The sequence below is a fragment of the Narcine bancroftii genome, chromosome 1 (assembly GCF_036971445.1).
Source record: "Narcine bancroftii isolate sNarBan1 chromosome 1, sNarBan1.hap1, whole genome shotgun sequence".
NCBI lineage: Eukaryota > Metazoa > Chordata > Chondrichthyes > Torpediniformes > Narcinidae > Narcine > Narcine bancroftii.
In genome coordinates, this window is record NC_091469.1 from 112,868,233 (window position 1) to 112,891,920 (window position 23,688).

The 23,688-nt window shown below is 36.6% G+C and overlaps 1 protein-coding gene across 1 annotated transcript in view; it reads left to right on the plus strand.

Annotated features, from left to right (window-relative positions):
* The window catches only part of tmem167a (transmembrane protein 167A), a 40,352-nt gene extending 17,137 nt beyond the window's left edge, over positions 1–23,215 (plus strand). The window contains exons 3-4 of the mRNA XM_069936337.1: positions 12,417–12,451; positions 22,809–23,215. Coding sequence (XP_069792438.1) covers positions 12,417–12,451; positions 22,809–22,879 — 106 coding nt within the window. The 3' untranslated portion in view covers positions 22,880–23,215. The remainder of the gene's footprint in view (positions 1–12,416; positions 12,452–22,808) is intronic.
* Positions 23,216–23,688: the final 473 nt, after the last annotated feature.

Genomic DNA, 23,688 nt, shown 5'->3' on the forward strand with positions numbered 1-23,688 from the left:
TAAAGAAAACTTAGGAGACAGGATAATTAAGTGGAAATTAGAGGCAAAAAATTATTTCAATGTGAAGAATGAGGAGTTTATTTACTTTCTTACTATGCTTGTGTGCAGGTAGTCCTCAACTTACGACCAACGCGGATACATCCACCCATACAACCGAAATTTTAAAAACTACTGTACATATCCAGAGATTCTTCATTAAAGGCTCATTTGTTGAAAGTTTTTTTTTTAAAACTGCTTTAATAACACGTTAAGACACGCAAATCCAACTGTCAACCAATCCATCAGACCCAATTACGGTCATAAGTTGAGGACTACCTGTATATACCAGGTCTTTTAAACTGTATTTGACAATTGGGGTTCCACGATCTTAAAGTTTAGGAAACTCTGATCTAAGTCATTAATGTACAACTGCTATATTTTAAAAAAACAGCCTCAATACTGACCCCTGTGGAACATCACTAGTAATTTTTTTGAATATTTTATTTTAAAAATTTAAAACCTCAATCGAATTCTAATAAAATTCATATACAGAAAAAAAAACCCTCCCCAATCTCCCTCTCCCTACCCATTAATTCCCACCTTCCTTCCCTTACAACTACCCACTAAGAAAGAAAGATCATCAATTATATATAATTCAACTTTTCATCCATGAAACCAAGAATCAATCCTCACCAGAATAGATAAGTGCTCAAATCTTCAACAATTTTAAAATATGGGCTCCATACTTTCAGAAAGAAATGGTATGTATCCTTAAATTGTTATCTTTATCTTTTCAAGAGGGATACAAGATTTTATTTCAGTATGCCATCTTTGCATTCCCAAGACCAATTCAGATTTCTACATGATAGCTAAACATTTCTTAAATACAGCTAAAGCTAAATGTAAAAATTCAATTTGATACATAGTTAATTTTAAACTAATCATTTTAATATCTCCTAATAAAAACAACATTGTTTCAAACAGAAGTTTAACTTTTAATATTTTTTTTCCAAAAATAATTCAACTTGTATCCAGAAAGTCTTAACTTTAGGACAGATCCAAGTCGAATGGGGGAAGAAAATAAACTGTCTACCACATCTAAAACATAGATAATTTTTGAGGGGTTAAATATAATTGATGCAAAAAATTATATTGTACTAATCTGTACCTCATTATTATCTTTGTATAGATTATCTTTATATAGATTCCTCCAATAATTTTCATCTATCTTTCTATTCAAATTAAGTTCCCATTTCAATCTTGATATATGAATACTTGGTTTGGGCATTTCACTATGTAATAATTTGAACATCTCAGAATAAATTTATTTGTATCTCATTTAGTAAGTAGTAACTCTAAAGCAGATTGGGTAATTTTAAACTATAACCTAACTTTTTAGTTAAAGCTTTTACTTGATAATAACAAAAAAAGTATTATTAGGAATCTCCTATTTTTCATACTTTTGGTTAAAAGATATAAATCTCCCTGCTTCAAAACAATCCTCCACCTTTTTTAATTCCCAATTGATTCCATACCTTCAGGAACTGATTATTAACAGTGAAATGAAAAAGTTAATTTTGATATAAAGGCATTTTAGATGAAATCATATCTTTTACACCTATCTCGTAATTAATTTTATTCCTTAATCAATGAAATGTTTTAATATTGGTGGATCTCTACCAACTAACAATATTGAATTCCATTTATAAATAAATTCTTGCATTTATTTCACATCAATTTTAGCTAACTATATTTTCCCACACTGAAGATTTATTTAAATCAAACATTGCACTAATAAATTTCATTTGAGCAGCTTTATAATAATTCGAAAAATGTGGAAGTTGTAAACCACCTAATTCTTCCTAGTTAATTTTTCTAAGGATACTCTAGTCATTTTCCCCTTTTAAAATAAATAAACAAATAGATATTATGGTTTTATATTTATATTTTTTAATATATTTTATATATATATATGTATTTTTATATATTTATATATATAAATTTTAAAAAATACATATATTCTTCTTTGGCTTGGCTTCACGGACGAAGATTTATGGAGGGGTAATGTCCTCATCAGCTGCAGGCTCGTTTGTGGCTGACAAGTCCGATGCGGGAAAGGCAGACACGGGTGCAGCAGTTGCAAGGGAAAATTGGTTGGTTGGGGTTGGGTGTTGGGTTTTTCCTGATGTTCCACAGGGATCTGTCCTAAACTTTTTGTTTTAAAAAAAAAAAAAAAGAGGTATTTGACAAGGTATAGATTGAAAAAAGATATTGGATCCTTGAAAATAATATTCATTTTAATACAATTAACTCTACCTATTAAAGTTATAAGTAAATAATTCCACCTATAAAATCTTTAATTTTACTAAGTAATGATAAATAATTCAATTTATACAAACTATCTAATTTTTAAAATCAATTTTAATATCTAAATATATATTTGGATTTTGTGTCCATTAAAATTGAGCAATTGGTTTACATCGATCATAATCACGTCAACTAATGGCATAACTCCACTTTTCCCCCAATTAATTTTATAACCTGATATTTCTCTATAATCCTCTAATTTCTCATATAATGAATACAATGAATTTTCAGGATCTGTTAAATAAATTAAAACATCAACAAACATACTAATCTTAAATTCCTTACTATTAACTTTAATTCCTTTAATACTGTCGTGTCTCGTCTTACTCGACGTGCTAATGATTCAATTGCCAAAACAAATAGAGCCAGAGACAAAGGACAGCTTTGTCTAGCAGATCTAGTTTATGAAAAAGAAGAAATTTGTCCATTAGTGAACCACTCTAGCCAAAAGATTTTTATATCAAGTCGTAATCCAATTACTAAGTGTTGGTCCAAACTGAAAATTTTCTAAGACTTTGGATAGATTAGAATGGAATTATTTATTTAATTATACGATTAAAGCAAAATCTAATGTCTTCTGAGATACATGAATTAAACTAATTAATTTAGAAATATTATCAGCAGAATATCTCTTTTTAACAAATCCGGATTGATCTAAATTATCTAATTCTGGTAAATACTTGCTTTAATACTTCCATTAATAAAAGCAACATCACTAGTAATTGACAGCCAACGCGTGTGATTCCTGTGTCTAACACTCTGGTTCCTGCATGCCAGTATGTTTCCTGTTATATTGTGGCCTCTTGTTAAGTGCGGCATTTTGTCAAAAGCTTTCTGATCATCAAAGTACACAACATCCACTGGATCTCTTTATCTAGCCTGCTTGTCATTTCTTCAAAGAATTCTATGACCATGTTGTCAGTAATTAAGGTACCACTTTTGTATTCCAATTGTTTCTTGGGGAAGCTATTTCACTTAATGCAATGAGTTTCCCTCCACAACCCAGAGATTTGCAGGTTGGTTAATTGGTCACTATAAATTGCCTGTAATTGCTAACGAGTAGCAGAATCTTGGAGGATCAATGCAAATAATGTTTGCTAGTTGATTTTCGACAGTTCTAGCCCTGAATAACAGTCCATAAAACTATTTTGACAGCCCATGAGGTGCATTAACTATTTGCATTGATTGTTTGAATCTTGTTTCAAAATTTATATTTGGACCTGACTTTTTTTAATTGAAATTTTATCTCCATGTTAAAAGTCTAGAATCTTTGCTGCTCCGGCAGATAATTGGTTACATTCATATGATTGGGTCAGCTGCATTTTGGCCATCAGGACTGCATGGATATTTCATGGCTGGCAGTCTGCTGAACAGAAGGCTGTCTTTTTTTGCTGGCAGATCTTGACAGAAGATTTAGCACATTATCATTTGAGGCATTTTATGGGGAGTAGCAAATCCATATATAATCCTTCTAACTGGCAATATGATGGATTGACTTGACAAATCTGTTCCACTGGTTTGAAGAAATTTAGACAATTGAATTAGTAAATTTGTTACTTTGCATTGTGATTCAAGTCATGGCATAGAGTTAAAAACAATTTCTGTCAGATTCTCCAACTCTTACACATGTCAGAAGCAAGCAATCGTTTTTTTTTTTTTTTGTGACCTATTCTGACAACTTGAGCTTGTGCCCTAACTTTTTGATCTTGAAGTTTTCTTCGACAAATCAAGTTTGTCTCTCTGAGCAAGTAATGTTTCAAAAGAAGCACAATGCAGTGGCAAAACCATAGTAGCTTCCTATCAATAACAAAGGCACTAAAATGATGCTTCGTGTCAAGGAGAGAACTGAAATAAATTCGAGTGTCCACTATTTTGTTGAGTGATTGGATTTGTGGAAATGAATAAAGCCAATTTTAAGCTGCCGATTTTCTAAGGAGCTATCGTTCAAGCATATTGTATTAGTTGAGTTAATCACACAGTAAAACTTATAAATGGCATACTTGGAAAAAGTTTTAAAAGTGACTATTGAATTGGAGAAAGGAAGAAACTGGCAGAAGAAATTTGTTATCTAAGACTGCATGCACATCTTTGCAATGACGCGGGCAGGGCACAGGATGAGCAAAATACCTAATGTGAAGCGAGGATCTGTTTGACATTTTGCATTGAATGTAGAAGTACCAGGAGGTAGTCTGAGACCAATTTGGCTTTCTACCAGTTTGGCTCTTGATCAGTTATACCATAAAAGCTAACTTTTTAAGGTACACATGTGGTTATTGTCAAACCAGTGAGTGTAATTTTAACAACGCCCTTGCATTTTACCTCCTGAGGATAAATTTTAAATTCGGCCCAAACCGATGGAGTAATACTCCCCTTTCCCGCAGCTGTAAAGATACTAAATTAAGTTTACACAGTTGTAACCTAGTTCCTGTAGACATGATTTCATAGCACAAAACTGTAATCTGGTACAGATTGGCAGTTTAGCTGAGAAGGGCTGTAAGAAAACAGACATGGAAAGTGGAAAAAATTGTAGTGGCACAGCTGGGAGTGTTCTGACATTGAAGGTGAGTTATGTTTTTGGGACAGGACAGAAGGTTTGTTTGTCTATGTTTGGACCTGAAACCCCCTAACTTGACTAAAGTTTGATGACAACATTTGATAGTAAATGTGGAAAATGGTGGGTTTTTTCTGAGATTTCGGTTTGTTTTTTTTTTAAAAACTCATCACCATATTTAGAGCATGCCTATTATTATCATTTCTTCAAAGAATTCTATTACCATGTTGGCAGTAATTAAGATACCATTTTCATATCCCAACTTTTTCTTGGGTCAGCTATTTCACTGCCCCATAATTACATTTAACATCACCATGGGCCATTCAGATTAAAATCCAGGTTTTCCCTTAGGAGGCCAGCTGTATTCTGTTAATTTGCCAATGTTATATTATCAAATATAATGTTTTTCAACTATTTGGGTAAAAATGTAGAAGTATATTGATTTCTTGAAAAGCACCACTCTATTTATTCAAATAATCTCCCAAAATGAACCCTTCTATAACTTCCCTCTTTTTCTCCTATTTTGACATTTACTTCACAGTTTGCATTCTGTACTTATCAAAGTTTTGGGGAAGATCTTAATTTTTAAAATCAATATTCACTCAGGAAATGGGCATAGGTCACAGAGCTGGTACAAATTAAAGAGGAGGCAGTGCTTGCTGTCTGAAAACAAATAAAGATGGATAAATCCCCAGAGGTTGACAAGATATTCCTTCGGACCTTGAGGGATGCTAGCATAGAAATTGCAGGGGCTCTCGCAGAAACATTTAAAACATCCTTGGCCTCTGGTATGGTGCTGGAGGATTGGAGAGTAGCCAATGTTTAAACAAGGCTCCAAAATTAACCCTGGACATCATAGGGAGTTGAGCCTGACATCAGTAGTTAGTAAATTATTGGAAGTTGTTCTAAGAGATCAGATGTACAATTATTTGGATAGCTAAAAACTGATTAGGGATCATCATCATGGCTGTGTGTGGTAGGTCCTGTTTAGCCAATCTTTTTAAAGGAGGTTAACAGGAAAGTTGACGAAGAAAAGGCTGTGTATGATATCTACATGGTCTTTAGTAAGGCCTTTGACTAGATCCCACATGGGAGGTTAGTCAGGATCATTCAGATGTTTGGTATTCATTGTGAAGTAATGAACTGGATTTGACAATGGCCAGACATGAACAGCCAAAGAGTAGTGGTGGATAATTGCTTCTCAGACTGGAGATCTGTGACGAGTGATGTGGGATCAGTGTTGTTTTTCATTTCTATCAATGATCTGGATGATAATGTGATAAATTGGATCTGCAAGTTTGCAGATGAAACTAAGATTGAAGACAGTGAAGGTTTTCAAAGCTCACAAAGGGGTCTGGACCAGCTGAAAAATTGGGCTAAAAAAATGGCAGATGGAATTTGATGCAAGCAAGGGTAAGATGTTGCATTTTGGAAGGACAAAGTAAGAAAGGAGCTATGCGGTGAATGGTAGGACACCAAGGAGTGCAGTAGAACAGAGGGACATGGTAATACAGATAAATAATTCCATGAAAGTGGTGTCACAGGTGGATAGGGATGTAAAGAGAGCTTTTGGCATATTGACCTTCATAAATCAAAGTATTGAATATAGGTTTTGGGATGTTATGGTAAAGTTGATTAAGGCATTGGTGAGGCCAAATTTGGAGTATTGTGTGCAGTTTTGGTCACTTAACTACAAGAAAGATATCAATAAGATAGAAAGATTGCAGAGAAGATTTGCTAAGGTGTTGCCCAAACTTAGGAATTGAGTTGCAGAGAAAAGTTAAACAGGTGAGGAGTTTATTCCCTGGAGCAAAGAAGAATGAGAGGAGATTTGATAGAAGTATTAAAATTTGAGAGGGACAGACAGAGTAAATGTACGCAGCCTTTTTCAACTGAGGGTGGGTGAGATACAAACCAGAGGACCTGGGTTAAGGGGAAAAGGTCGGGGAACTTGTTCATATAGAGTGGTGGTTATGTGGAACAAGCTGCCAGCTGAAGTGGTAAATGCAGGTGCATTTTTAACATTTAAGAAGAATTTGGCAGGTAAATGGATGGGTGAGGTATGGAGGGCTATGACTGGGTGGAGGTCAGTGAGACAAAAAAAGTTTGGCACAGACTCGAAGGGCTGAAGGGGCCAGGCTCTATGCTGTAATGTTCAGATTCTTTTAAAAAAAAACTTTTTTAGTGAAAAGATGATATTCTTAAACTGTTTTGAATGCACAGTAGTTGTAAAGGTTTTTTATTTATGAAATAATCCTAAAATTCTGGTAACAATCCTTCATTAGTAAAACATGAAAATCTGCAGACACGGTGGTTGAAGTTAAAACAAAGCTGCAGAAACTCAGCAGGTGAGGCAGTGTCTTTTTATATAGCAAATTTTACCTTTGTTTTATAAAGGATACTGCCTCACCTGCTAAATTTCTCCTGCTTTGTGTTTTTACTACAATTACTCATCACCCTAGTTATAACCTCTTCTCACTCAAACTTTGGATAGAAGTTACCCAAGTGTGAAGACCAGCACCTCTCTGTTCATTTCCAATGGATTTTGAACCTCCCCTTCATATGCTAATTATAAACTGCTCTGACATCATAAAAAGGACCGTCTGCACTCTTGTATCGCCACTTTTTTTTCTTGACTGTGAATATTTTCTTTTTTGTGTATGCCATTGTAGTTTTTGAACAAAATACCTGTTTAGCTACAGCAAGTAAAAATGGTTGGTGCGCATGTCCATTGAACAGTGTATATGGCAATCTCATCCTATTCAGAATATAAGAATCTGGAAGAAAATGTTGCTGATTTACAAGATCTTGTTTAATAGTAGAGTCTGCTTGAGCTTTCAAATGGCTTATTTGTGGTCCTATTTATTGTAAGTGTCTGTATGTATGATTAAGGGTAACATTCTTTTTACAATTACTACCTTTTTCAATGGTATTAAATATCCAAGGTATATTATTAACTGATATTTAATACATGTTTTGTGTTAAATGTTAAACCACAAGACTTGAAGTGTAGCCAAAGCAGCACAGAAAGAGAAGGCTGATTAGGGGAGAGATCTCCAGACTTTTTTTGGCTATGGAAATTAAAGACCTTTGGAAACTCAAAACCAACGTTTGGGGTGATTTTTTAAATTTGGGAAAAATTAGGAAGGAGCATCTCTCAAAGGAGAGGAGAGATAATTTTAAGAAATGAAGGAAAGCAGTTGAAGAATTTTAAAAATGCAGATATTCATCTGAATATTGGAACTAAACTAAATTGTGTGACATTAAAATAATGTGATTTCTGTTGCTTGTGAGGATGATTATCCCAATATATTAATTTCCCTGAAAATAAAATTAAAGGCCAACTTTTTAAGACTCCTTTCAGATGAAGAGTTTCACACCTGAAGACCAAGATCTGCCTTTCCACAAATGCCGCTGACCTGTGGTTTTCCAGCACTTTATTCTTGATGTAATTAGAAATAACAATGGGGAGCACTTTGTATGGTTGAGCAGGTACATGTGGTATTGGAAGTGTATTGGCTGAGTGACATGTTCACTTTTTAAATCTGTAACTTTTGTTTTTAAGGGCATAACAAAATTGATTTATTGAAAGTCTGAAATGAAGTGTAGCAACATTTTTAATGCAAGAATTAAAATAGTTGTGTTACTGGATTAAGATCCTGACATTCAGATAATTGATCCAAGAAGGCAACCTTGAAATTTGAATTCCATATCTAAATATTTGATTTGCTCCTAAGCCATTCATTTTTCTACTAATTATAGTTTTATTAACGGTAAAACACAAGATTCTTTTGACACTGCGGTTAAGTGAAAAAAACTCAAATGCTGGAGAAACTCGGCAGGTCAGACAGTGCCTTTATATAGCAAAGGTGAAGATATATCACCAATGTTTCGGGCTTGAGCCCTTCTTCAAAGTGTGGGGGATCATGAGAGATGTCTGAACCAAAGGGGGGGTGGTTTGAGGGTGGGAGATGATAGGTGGAAGGGGGGGGGAGAGGAGTCGAGGCTAGGTGGAGAGAAAAAGGAAGCAAGAACTAGAATAACTAGTTAAAGGAGAGGGGAGGGGATAAAGGAAAGCTGATTAGTGGAATGCAGTGAACTCAATGTTCAAGCCCTGGATTAGAGAGTGCCCAGACAAAAAAATGTGGTGTTGTTCCTCCAATCTGTGGGTGGTCAAAGTGGGGTAGTGTGAAAGGCCAAGGACAGATGCGAGCTTGAAAGTGTGACTCAGAATTGAAATGGTTGGCTATGGGGAGGTCCTTTTTGTTGCAGATGTAGAGGAGGTGCTGGGCGAAGTGATCTCCTAATCTATGACTGGTCTCTCTGATATAGAGAAGACTACAAAGGGTGCACCGGATGGAGTAAATGAGTTCTTTGGAGGTACGGGTGAAGTGTTGCTTCACCTGAAAGGTCTGTTTGAGACTTCAGACCTTGGTGAGGGAGGAGGTGTGGGTGCAGGTATTAAACTTCCTACGACTACAGTAGAAGGTGCAGGGGGGGTTGGGGGTATGGGTGGGGAAGGAAGAGTGCACAAGTGAGTCATGGAGGGAGTGATCCCTATGGAAGGCTGAGAGGGGAGGAGAAGGAAAAATGTGCGGTGGTGGGGTCCTGTAGTAAGTACCAGAAATTCTGGTGGATAATGTGTTGGATGCAGAAGCTGGTGGGGTGGTAGATGAGGGCAGGGAGGTATCTGTGTTTATTGTTTCTAGGGGCAAGGAGGGCTAGGGTAGATGAATGGGGAATAGAGGAGATGTGGGTGAAGGCAGAGTTAATAGTGGTGGAGGGGAAGCCACGCTTGTGGAAAAAGGCAGGCATTTCAGAGGTTCTGGACTGGAAGATCTCATCTTGGGAGAAATTGAAAGAAGGGGATGGAGTCCTTGCAGGGGACAGGGTGTGAGGATGTGTAATCCAAGTAGTTGTAGAAGTTAAAGGGTTTGTAATAAATATCAGTGGAGAGTCTATTTCCTGAGATGGAAACAGAAAGATCCAGAAAAGGGAGAGTGTGATCAGAGATGGACCAGGTGAGTTTGAGGTCAGTGTGGAAAGTGGCCACAAAATTGATGAGCTCATCGCTGGTACATGAGGCCACCCCGATGTAGTTGTCGATGTTCCGGAGGAAGAGTTGGGGAGTCTTGTGGCATGATTTGCTCCACAAACAGGCAGGCATAGCTGGGACCCATGTGGGTACCCATGGGTACTCCTTTAATTTGGAGGTAGTGGGATGATTTCAAGGAAAAATTGTTAAGAGTGAGAACAAGTTCTGCCAGGTGCTGAAGGGTGGTGGTGGAAGGTGACTGCTCAGGTCTGAGGTCCAGGAAAAAGTGATGTGTTTTAAGGCCTTCTATTTGGGGAATGGAGTTATAAAGGGATTGAACATCCATTGTGCAGATGAGGCAGTCCGGTTCAGAGAATCGGAAGTCTTGGAAGATATGGAGGGTGTGTGCAGTGTCACGGATGTAGATGGGGAGGGATAAAACTAGTTCCGTGGGGCAAGAGCAAGCAGAGACGATGGGCCTACCTGGATGGTTAGGTTTATGTATCTTGGGTAGAAGGTAGAAACGGGTGGTGCAAGGATGGGAGACAGTGAGGTTGGTGGCCACAGGGGTGGGGGTGGGGAGATGCCCAGAGTTGATGAGGTGAGAGATTGTATTGGAGACCGTGGCTTGATGGGTGATGATGGGGTACTGTGGGAGGGGTTGATAGGAGGAGGTGTCTGAGAGCTGTTGACTGGCCTCAGCAAGGTAGAGGTCAGTGCACCAGACTACAACAGCACCACCCTTGTCTGAGGGTTTGATAGTAAGGTTAGGGTTTTGCAGAGAGAGTGGAGGGTGGAGCATTCTGAGGAGGTGAGGTTGGAGTGGGGTATTAAAGTTGAGACGGTTGATGTCCTGGTGGCAGTTGGAAATTTAAAAAGGTCCAGAGCGGACAGCTGGCCAGGAGGCAGTGTCCCAGAGGAGGAAGAGGTCTTGAAGCAGCAGAAAGGGTCTTGGGGATGGGGGGGGGAGATGTTGGAGAGTTGCGTCCAAAGAAGTGGGCCTGGAGGCGGAGGTGACGGGAAGAAGAGTTCAGCATCACGACGTGCATGGAACTCATTGAGGTGTGGATGGAGGGGGATGAACGTGAGACCTCTGCTGAGGGGAAGGTCAAAGGAGATGATTAAAAACCAGACAAGGGTCAGAGTGGGAGTTGGTGTGATGGAGGGTGTTGGGGCAAGGAGGGGGAGGTTTGGAGAAGCCAGAGGATAGAGAAGGAAGTGGGGGAGGTTTGGAGAAGTCAGAGGATAGAGAAGGAAGTGGGGGAGGTTGGAGGGGAGGAGTGTTGAGGGGGATTGGCAGGGGGAGAAGGGTTGGGGAGTAGGGAAGTATGTGGGGGGAGGATGGGGAAGTGAGGGAGCGAGAGAGGGGAGAGAGAAGGGTAGAAGGGTTAGCCTGAGGGAGAAAGAGGATTGGTGGTTGAAAGGGAGAGGAGGGCAGAGAGGGGGAGATGGGGAAGAAGTAGTGGGGGATTTGGGTAAGTGGGATCCAATAGAGAGATCAGGGCTCCAGATGTACTATGTTTGGAGCCAAGTGGGGTGAGTCAGCGATGAAGGCTCCAGCATCTTCAGATTCAGTGCTCCACCAATATCTCTCATCCTCACCACGTCCCCTCCCCTTTTGTTCAGACATCTCTCATGTACCCCCATGCCTTGATGAAGGGCTCAAGCCTGAAACATTGGTGATGTATCTTCACCTTTGCTACATAAAGACACTGTTTGACCTGCTGAGTTTCTACAGCATTTGTTTTTTTTCTCATAGTTTTAATAACAGTGCATTAGTTTATTGTAGAGTGCACTTTCAATATGTGAATGTTTAAAATGAAAATTGACTTTCAAAACAGTTTATTTTCAAAGCATGTTCATTTGCAAAAAATCTTGGCTTAAGTGAACTCTTTGTGCTTGTTGATCTGAACTGAATGTGAAGGTATTATTTTCATAATAGATATTTTTTCCATAAATTAACACACTCAGTGTACCTTCACAATATGATGTTTGGGTAAATTTAGAGTTCAGGAACATGATTTGATAATTCTATTAATTTGGCACTTTGTGTGCGTCTGATCCATTTCCTACCACAAGTACTGAAGTATCATTGTTTATTATGGAGTAGTCATCCTAATTTGACCATTCACATCTTTCCATGAGTCAACCAAGCTGCCGAATGTGTTTTTTTTCATGGTGCCATCATCAAATAAGACCTTTGTTAATGCTTCAACAGTTTTTGCCCAATTTTAGTTGTTTGATCATTCATAATGATTCAAGAATTCAATGATTTTTTTTTAGCATACTGTGTTTTGTGCCATTCTACCACAAACTGTAGGAGTTCTTGAGATGATTTAGTTTGTACATTGCTAGCAATAAAATGTACTTTAAATAGGGTAACAAATAGAAGATGTATATTCATTCATGTGTTCTCATTGTTAAGATTTCTTTTTCCAAGTTGTAGCACATCAGTTGAATAAGAAAAAAATATTTGTTTTCCAGACTTCTGGGAATATTTTGGAAATGTGCCAGAATAGGTAAGAAAGAAAATCTATTAATGGTGTATTTTTTCCATTCAGTTTGTTTTTGACATTTCACTGCCTGCTGAAATTAGTGTTGACAATATTTTTAAGATTTACAATGAATAATCACAGCTCATAAAGCCCAAAGACTTCCATAAGTTGATGTGTAATTTTCCATTATCCTCACAGCACATTGCGCTCATGACCAGATTTTGTCTGAATCGTCATTCAGATTTTTTAAATGCATCGAAGAAACAAAATGCATAATTTTGAGAAAATTCAAACAATATTTTACAACATAAAAATGAAACCAGGAGTTGGCTGTTTGCCCTCTCATCCAAAAAGATCATAGCTGTTTCTTTATCACAACACTATTTTGTGTGCTAACTTTGAATCTGTCAATTTTTTTTATTTTTTCCCTATTTAAAATATTTTTATTGATTTTAATGAAGAAAATAGAAATAATGCAATTCAATAAAATTGTACAAAAATTAATACAACATTCAGTATATCAAAAGCATACATAAGTTGTTAATCATATCCATAATCAGTATTCAAGTACTATATATTATTTTTAAAAAAGCTAATAACAAAAAGTATAAAAAAGAAACAACTAAAAAAACAAAGAAAATAAATAAAATGGAGAAAGACAGGGGTTTTGAGTTTAACAGCGATGTCAGATGCTATATATGATTAGTTAAAGAAAAACAAAAGTAAGGAAAAAATTTAATTACATTGAAGTGAAATCATCATGTCTGAAATCTTGTATCTGAATTATTAAGTGAATAATGAATCTTTTCCATATTCAAACAGGACGTGATGTCATGCAACCACTGAATAGGTGGGGCAGCATCCTTCCATTTGAGTAAAATTGTATGCCTCGCCAAAATAGAGGCAAAAGAGATAGCAATGACTCTGAACCAAAGAAGAATCATTCTCTCCCATTGTACTGAAGAGGGTCACCAAAGAGATTGGTATTAAATCTATATTAAAATTAAAATTTTTTGACAAAGTATGGAAAACCTCTCTACAGTATTTTTCTAGACTAGGACAAATCCAGAACATATAAATTAATGATGCTTCTCTGCTCTTAACCGGTCACAACAGGAAAGGATATCAACGTAAAAGTGAGACAATTTAGCTTTAGACATGTGCTCTATGTACCACCTTAATTGTAATAAACAATGATGGGCACGTAACAGAACTATTAACCAATTTAAGATTATAGTCAATTTTAAATTCTTTTCCCAAAAATTTTAAATATAGCTAATGCAGTCTGATTTAAACATAACTGTTTCTTGGAAATAACTATTAAATCTTTGCGAGATGTCATTAAACTAAAAAAAAACTAGTGTACAAAATTTGATTCATAGTCTTTTGGGAAATCAGATAGTTATGAATCAAGAAAATGCCAGACTTGCCAACATTTTTTTTAAATTGAGATTTGGGCAGGTTAAATTTAGCAGAAAGCAGCTCAAATGATGCAATGTATCCATCAGTGAACAGATCCTTAAAACTTTGAATACCCTCTCTATGCCATCTCTGAAAAATAGTATCATGTAAAGAAGGTTGAAAAAGGGCTTGAAAGAGAGAAATTATGAAATGCAAAATGTTTTCTAAAACTGTTCGAAACAGCCATTCATCAGAAAGAAAAGAGAGAATGTCATTCAGGAATTGGAGCAGAAAGTTCACAAATGTACTCCCAAGCATCCTTCACTGAACTAAACTATTTCTTGTAACTGCTGGGAAGAAAGATGCAAAGACGTGCTGGGAACAGCAGTGAAGGCTTATATATACAAGCTTGTATAACTCTTGACGTTACTTACCTGAAGACACCCTGCTGCTTCCTAACTTCAGGAGGATAATCTTCCACGATTCTAAATTGTTTGCCATTGTATTGCAGAGCACCTTTACGATGGGCCTCACAGATCAGCAGTTCCTTTGTTTTCATAGCAATGTAGGCTTATATCACTGAACGTGGTTTTTGTCCCAGCTTGGGCAATAATGAATGATGCATTCTGTCAAGCTCTGGTGTCGGAAACATCTCATCCCTAAACAGTTATCAACAAATCAGAAAAAAAATTTAGTCAGCATACGCAGGTTCAGTCGACTACTTCGACTTTCCAAATCAATAATTTTCACTGTTAGTTTCTTGTTGTTGTCTTCCAGGTGGCAGACCTGGTTGTTCAGATCCTTTAAAGTAGATTCTACTGAGGTCAAATGTTCACTTTGTTCTTCTATAGAATGACAGACCTGTGCAAGTCAAATTTCAGTGCCAAAAGCCTATCATCTAGACATTTAAATCCTGCATCGATAAATTATTTGATTTATTCAAGTGTTTCGGAAGAGCTCTCAGTAATCTGGTTTGTCTGTGGATAGCCAGTTTCTTTGTCTCTCCTCAAATCGCAACCTATCCATCTATTGAATCCACCTATTGAAACTTTAATGCAGTGTCATCACAAGTAATTTTTTTAAAATTAAACCGACTTATACTCCATAATCCAGATTCAGCCACAGTAGGACCCACACTGGAGCTTCCCCACTTTTACTGATCTTTCCAGCTATTGTATCCATTTCAAACAAAGAATATGCAATTTGACACCACCATGAAAGTTTAAAAAAAAAATAGTAAACCAGAAAAGTATGCTGAAGTGGAGCTATGAGAGAGATGTCTACTCTATATCACACCCTAAACCCAAACCAGAAATCCAATTTCTTTAAATTAAAAAAAATTCATTGATCTCTGATCTGCTCATACTTAATGAGGTTTTACTGCTGCCCATATAACAAAGATTTCCCTTCTGTTTGAGGGAGAACTTGGTTCTGAATAACTGACCCATTATTTTGAGGATGTAACTGCTGGTTACGAACACCTCAGCCAGTGTCCCTGCATTTACCCAGTCAAGGCCTATTAAAGTATTATGTTTCATTTAGATTAGTGGTTCTCTACCTTTTTCCTTTCCACTCACATACCACTTTAAGTAATCCCTATGCCATTGGTGCACTGTGATTAGTAAGAGATTGTTTAAGGTGATATGTGAGTGGAAAAGAAAAAAGTTGAGAAGCACTGAATTAGATAATTCTCTAGTTTAGAAAAATGAGTAATGTCATTCAAATCTGCTTTATCTCTCCTCAAATCACAACCTATCCATCTATTGAATCCACCTATTGAAACTTTAATGCAGTGTCATCACAAGTAATTTTTTTAAAATTAAACCGACTTATACTCCATAATCCAGATTCAGCCACAGTAGGACCCACACTGGAGCTTCCTGACCCCCTCTTCAGTGCACACAACCCCTCCTAGCTTAGTGTCGTCTGCAAATTTGGAGATATTACATCCAATCCCCTCATCTAGATCATTAATGCAAATTGTGAACATCTGGGGTCCCAGTACAGATCCCAGTTACTTTGGCTTGGCTTCGCGGACAAAGATTTATGGAGGGGGTAAAAGTCCACGTCAGCTGCAGGCTCGTTTGTGGCTGACATGTCCGATGCGGGACAGGCAGACACGGTTGCAGCGGCTGCGGGGGAAAATTGGTTGGTTGGGGTTGGGTGTTGGGTTTTTCCTCCTTTGCCTTTTGTCAGCGAGGTGGGCTCTGCGGTCTTCTTCAAAGGAGGTTGCTGCCCGCCAAACTGTGAGGTGCCAAGATGCACGGTTTGAGGCGTTATCAGCCCACTGGCGGTGGTCAATGTGGCAGGCACCAAGGCATCTTGGTGTACAGATCCCAGTACTCTGACAATAAATTTGAACTTTTTTTTTTAGAACCTAACAAATGAAATACAGACTCATCAAACCTAAAGTGGCATTGTTGTCCAACTTGATACTTTTAAGTTGCTCTGAGATATTCAACAGAATTAGAGCTATCTGCACAAGTTGATGAAAACTTGGTTCAGCAGAAGATCAGTTATCTCAGTAACTGCATGTAATATTGGAATGACTTGCAAGCTTAGATTGGAGTACTAATTTTTAATTTATGCCCTATTAATTTCTCATTTTCTCTTGGGGGTAGCTGAGCAAATTGTGGTTTATTGTATGAAATGCTTAAAGGCCATTATTTCATATAATTAGCTTGTTCTGCAGTAATAAAATATTTTGGAATAATAAAGCATTTTGCTTCCTCAAACTATTTGAAGTCCACTTGCATCCACTAAAAATAAAAACCACTATCTTTCTGCCACTATTTGTAATATATTAGTGTCCCTTCAGTTTACTGATGGTCTCCGTAGAGACTGTGAAAGTATATATTGCCCCATCTTACTTTTGTTAACTTGATCAAACCAACAGGGTTTCGGTTGCTCTAATGAGGTACATGATATTAAGTTTTAACCATCTTTCTTTATAGACTTGTCTATAATTATCCTAATAATCACAAGATCTTTTTTAACAATTGCAATTAACAATAACAGTACGGAAACAGGCCATCTCGGCCCCTCTAGTTCCACCTACTGCTCCCTGTCCATAACCCTCCAATCCCCTCACATCCATAAATTTATTCAACCTTCTCTTAAATGACTCTGCTGCAACCACCTCTTCTGGAAGGTCATTCCACTTAGCCACCACTCTCTGAGTGAAGAAGCTTCCTCTCATGTGACTTCTAAACTTTTTCCCCCAAACTTATGACCCCTCATTCCAATCTCACCTGCCCTCAAGGAGAAAAGACTATTTACACCTACTCTGCCCCTCATAATTTTAAATACCTCTATCAAATCCCCCCTCAACCTTCTACGCTCCAATGAATAAAGACGCAGTCTACTCAATCTTTCTTTGTATTCTAGATACTGCAATCCAGGCAACATTTTAGTAAATCTTCTCTGCACTCTCTCTACCTTAATGATATCCTCCCTATAATTTGGGGACCAGAACTGCACAGAGTATTCCAAATTTGGTCTCACCAATGCCTTGAACAGTCTCAACATCACCTCCCAGCTCCTATATTCTATGCTTTGATTTATAAAAGCCAGCATATCAAAAGCTGCCTTCACGACCCTATCTACATGAGAATCCTCTTTTAAAGAATGATGAACCGTTATATTAAAATCTCTGTTACTCTGCATTCTTCCATGCCCTCCCCTTCACTGCATATGTCCAATTTTGATTATTTCTTCCAAATTGACACACTAAACACTTGCCCACTCTTCTAAGCAGTTCAAATTCTAATGCAGTCCCTGAAAACCATCTTCACTATCCACAACTCCCCCTATTTTTGTATCGTCTGCATATTTACTAACCCAATTTACCACTCCATTATCCACATCATTAATGTAAATGACAAACAACAAGGGACCTAACACCGTGCCCTGAAGCACACCGCTTGTCACTAGCCTCCATCCTCCATGACTCTCTGGCATCTACCTTCCAGCAACCATTGAACCCATCTGACTATCTCAACATTAATACCTAGTGCCTGAACCTTCCTTATCATGTGTAACCTGATCGAAGGCCTTACTGAAATCCATGTAGACTACATCTACTACTGTACCCTCATCGACCTTCCTGGTCACCTCAAAAAAATTCAACAAGATTTATCAAGCACGACCTTCCCCGCACAAACCCATGTTGGGTGACCCTGATCAGTCCCTGCCCCTCTAGATACTTATACATATTATCTTGTGGAAGCTTTGTGAAGATTTTTATAAATTTCATTTTAATTGTCATGTACATACTAAATGTAGATAGAAGGCTACCTGGCCTATTGTACATAATAGTTCTGAGAGCGATGTAGCTAACCAGTCTTAATTTTGCATTTCTCATGCAAAATTTCTGCCTTTCAAACACTATTCCCTTTTGGATCAGTTTTTATTTCTACTTTTGGGAATGGTGTTTTTTATGATCCCCTCCAGCTGCTTTGTGCCTCCTTTGCAATAACATTGGCAGCATGTTTTTTAATGCAAAATTCTAGTTTAATATGGAAAACTCTAAAAATGTGATGTTCCATTGTTCAGAAATCCTGATGGTTTGGCCCCTGCCACCTTAGGGCCCTTGTTCCAGTATTCCTGCACTACTTCAATGTTCAGTGGAAAATTTTTATGCTACTGTGCTGTGTAAGATCTAGAGGAAAGAAATGTGAATTTTAAAATGGAGAATTAATCTGATTAACATTCAGTAATCCAGAAAACCTGTCAATTTAGCACGTTGAAGAAATAGGCCAACCAAGCTCACTGAACGAACATAGGCATCACCATCACCTTTCATTTTCTTATACCGCCAATGTCTATTATACCCTGCCTTGAATATATTCACTGACTTTTAATTTGAGGCAGGGGCAAGGAGTAAGCTCTTGCTACTTGGCTGTGGATCTTAAAAATAGACCACATGTCCCCTCCAGTCCTGTTCCACTTAATAATATCAGCTTTGATCTGATTATTGGCTCTTCTCTACTTTCTTGCCTGATTAATTTCCCCAATGATTCAAAAATAATTAGCAGATTATTGTACAGTAGTTTAAAATATTAGGGTTACTTTTCATGGTGATAACATTTTAACACTTGACCTGTCTCAATAAGCAAACTTAGTCTTTAGCACAAGTTTTCAGTTTGCCACCCAAAATCTGACCTATGAAAAGTGGCATTTTTCACTTCTCTGTATTTAGACATAAAAATATTTATCCTGTCTGATAAGTTTGGAACTAGATATCAGAATCTCAGGATAAGGACCAAAATGAGGAGGAGTTGCTTCTGAGCTGGGGAACCTTTGGATTGTCTATCCAAGAGGGCAATGAAGGCTCCATCATTGACTTAATTCAAAGCAAATTGCAAGTTTTCTGATATTAAGAGAATTGTGGAATGTAGGGGTTTGTCCAATACAATTAAACCATGATCTTTGGGTGGTGCAGCAGGCTCAAATGCTGGATGGAAATATCATAGAAATGTTCATTTTTAATCACGTTACTAACTGGGAAAAGATCATCTTATGAGATGGTTGTAAATTGTGGTGTCAACAGTCTTTCCAAATTGCTTGTCAATAATTGGAAAATGTAAAGCTTATTATGCAATTTGAAGTTGGTAAATATTGAGCCCTATTATCACATGAATATCCTTTAATTACTGTATCCCTGCACGTGGCTGCAAAAAATTATTTCAGGTGAGCAATGCTTTAAATTTAAGCATACTGCATGATGACATGCCCTAATGAGGCCAATTACACCCAAATAACCTTCAACCCCTGTATGTTTTGAATAGTGGGAGGAAAACTGTGTGCCCAGAGATAACCCACACAGACACTGGAAGAACGTACAAAATCCTCAAGCAGCTCCAGATTCGAATCTGAGTTGCTGGCACTGTAACAGCATTACACTAAGTGCTACGCTAACTGTGCTGCCCTTTTGCTATCCTCCACACAAAGTCAATTTTTAAAGGTTTCTGAAAACCCACGCAAAATGATTTGTTTAGTGTTAAAAGAATCTAACATTTAAAAACTAATGCAAATTCCCCAGTTAATTTTTATCCCATGATACAAGTAGAAAATGACAATTTGATACATGGGGACTTCAAGATATCAGACAAATTTTGTCTTCTCTGCAATTTTTCCACAAAAAATAGTTGGTTTTAGTATGTACCAATATTGAGGAAAAAAATATTTAACTCTTAACATCACAATGACTTGACTTTGACACTTTTATAAATTATTTTAATATTAGCTGATATGGGCAGATGCTTTTTATCAAAAAATTATTTTAAAAGGTGGTGTTCAGGCAACTGTGCTCTTCAGGTGTTAACTGCCAAAAGTTGACCATACTCTCTGCAGAAAAATGAGCTTTGGTCTCTTTTTAAAAAAAAACCCATACAACCCTCACAGAATATTCATTATTTTTATTCATACAATTGTAAATATTTCTGAAATCCAAACAGTCTCTGGATCTCTTTGCACACACATCTAAGAACATCATTTTCCTCTTATTCAATATGAGAAATGGAAATAAAAGGAGACATTCTTAGTTTTGAGCATAACAGTCCAGTCATGATGACCCTATAATATCTCATTAAACTTTTAGATTTCTGGATTTCCATAGATTAGCTCAAAAATACACTGAGTTTATTAGTACATGTATTGAATTATAGAATGCAATAAATGGAGAATACTAGCCATTTATTTAAATGGCAAATTAAACTCTCTTTGCTAGTGTAATATCTGTCATTTTTTTATTAAAGTTTGGGAGCCACATAAAGGCTGTTCTGAAGAATCATTTGTTGGCTCTCGATTCCATATTATCCTAGTTGGGTATATGGAAAGATTTTAAAAAGAATGTATTTTTTAAAATTGAGAAAATCAAAAGGCAATAAAGCCCCTTTATTTTGAACTACCAGTAAATATTTTACCACATATTCTTGGAAGCACAGAATTTGTAAGTGCAATGTTAATGGAAAATAATTGTGAATTTGGAAACATGAATTCATTTTATAAAGTTTGAAATTGAATAGATTAAACCATATCTGTGCAGAGAACAAAGGTTTTTTTAAAAAAACACCGTAAATTATAAAATGCCAAAATTCATCTGGTCCTTGTTTAAAAATCAAGATCAATGCAGAAAAATTCAAAGGTTAGAAAGGAAAAGTTGCAAATAAATAAGAATACAACATTATAGTTCTTCCCAATCATGCTTTGCTCCAAATGATGGAATGGGGAGGGAAGTGAAAACCAGAGCTGTCGAAGTAATGGAAAGAAACTGCCATGAAATTTGGGAGAACATGGTTATGCTGAAATCAGAAGTAAATTAAATCAGATGCAAGATAAATCCATAAACTTCAGATTTCTAATAAGGATATGGTGCATTTTGAAAAACTTCCTTGAACACAGAAAGCACAAAAATTAAAAAATTTTTTGGGAAGAAACCAGGTTGTGATTACTTTTTTTAATGGGCAATAACTAACAGACCGATTCAAGAGGAGGGGGCAGGTGCTACTAGACCATCTGGGATAAACAACTATGTGGCATTCTGTGAGCAAATAAAAAGATTGACCCTAATCTTGGGTGTCCTCAAAAGTTGCAACAGAATTACATAATTGAATTTCAAAGAGTGCCACACATTTGTTGATGTATTCTGCAATATAAAAAATAATTTCTGGGCCAGGTATCTTATTCCATGGTGAATAACAATGAAATGCCAATATCAGATGTTTTCTTCTTCATAATAGTGAATATTTATCATGAGGGGCTATCACAACTGGCACGATGTCAGAAACTTGAAACAAAAGAAATCATGAAAAAGAAGACAAAGCAAAGTGTATTGAATATTATGAATCTACTCTTTGGATAAGGCATGAGTGAAAATTTCACTATTAATTATGCTATTCACATACCCACAGATTTTAAATGATACAAACAGCAGTTTTCATTTCTGTGCTGCTATAGCTTTGTGGTGCAAGACATCCTGAGCACAAAGTTAAAACTTGGTAGTATCCCCTCTTAGCAATGAAGCAAAAGGAAACTGTTCTTGCCTCATGATAGCCACTTTCATGCCATCCTTTATTCGTGAGATAATGTTGGCATTCTTTTCCTTGTTCTTTTTTAAAATTATCGTGATCTCGACATTATTGCTTACTGTGGCTATAAGCTTTTTGTTTGTATCTCATTCATATTTAGATTTTATAGTTGAAGTATTCTGATTGGTCTCCATCCTTCTGTTCTCTCATCTCTTTTCATTACCAAAGCACCACATACACTTTATCATGTTCACTACTCTTTTCATTTGCCAAGACTGACCTAGTAATCTATGGTACTCATTCAAGTTTAATTTTCAGTGTTATTCCTTCAATCTCATTTTTTATTTGTTTTCATTGTTTCTTAGTTGTCTTTATAGTTTTACAATTTTTTGTAAAATTATTATCTCACTGAAATCTCCAGCTTTTCTCTCGCCCTCTCTCTTACGCAGTACTCTCTGACTTTTCATCTGCACACCTTTCTGTGCCTTGTTCTTTGCTCCTGCACTTGAAATCTAAATATTAATATGATGATCTTGGAGGTGTGTACAGAAAGTATTAGCATATGTATTTAATTGAACTGTTCATACAAACCCTCTACTGTTTAGTAAACAAAATTTATTTATATATTTACAGCTTGTGTTATGTTTTATTGCGTGATTGCATGTTTTTGCACCAAGGGCTGGAGAACACAGATTTGGTGGGTTGTTCTTGTACAATCAGATGATAATGAACTTGAACTCAATATAGAATTCTAACACAATATAATTTTCTAATGGCTCTATTATAAAATAGTTTTAATGCTATGAAGTTGAACACTAGATGTAAGATGTTATATGCTGCCTTTTGTGTAAAGATTTAAATACTGGTTTAAAACCTAAATGGATAATAGAGGTAATTAAATCATTGTATCCCATCTTTAACGTTTAATAATTCAGATTTTTCTCTTTCAGGTGAACGGAAAAGCCCTTATGTTGCCATATGTTGCATTGTAATGGCATTCAGTATTCTCTTTGTACGGTAACAATCAGCTTGAAAGAACAGCACCATGGATAATGGACATGTTAAATATAAGAATTATTTTATAAATATAAAATGATCCGTGAATGCCTCAGCCTCACAAATCAATATTGTGCATCTTTCTTCACAAGCTCTGCTTAGTGACGTCAGTTTCAACCATGTTACTGGACCAAGAACTGACCTATTTGGGATGGAACTCCATTGTGGCTGTTTTCTGATTGGACTAATCCAACCACCCTACTCATGAGGGTTAATGTTGCAGTGAACATCTTCTGATTGTTGGTTGGTTATTTGTGTAACTGTTTAAATTAAATAGTGTCAATAAAATCCTTCAAATTGATCTTGTTAAGCTTTTTCCTTAATTCTGAACATGTATTACACTGCTTTGACTCAAAGAATGCATAACACCTCAAGAGGATATATATATATATATATATATATATTTTGAAGTGGATTGAAAGGGTGATGCAATACCTGCACCAAGTGAATTTTTATTTCATGTGGTCAGCTCAGTGGGCGGCTCTTTTTTTCTGGGGGCCTATGCTGCTAAGCCATGTTGGTTGTTAAATTTTCAGCAATATCCTGTACATTTGATGCATTCTGGTTGGCAAAATAACTTTCTATCATTGAGACGTCAGAATTTATTGCAGATCCCAGTTGCCCTTGAATAGATAGTCGACTGCTACATTCTTATATGGAAGTGTCTTCCAAATTTTTGACCCAGCAATTCCTAGACAATCAATGATATGTATCTGTAAATATGGGCTTATGATCAGGATATGATTGTACTTCAATATACTGAGTTCAAGAGAT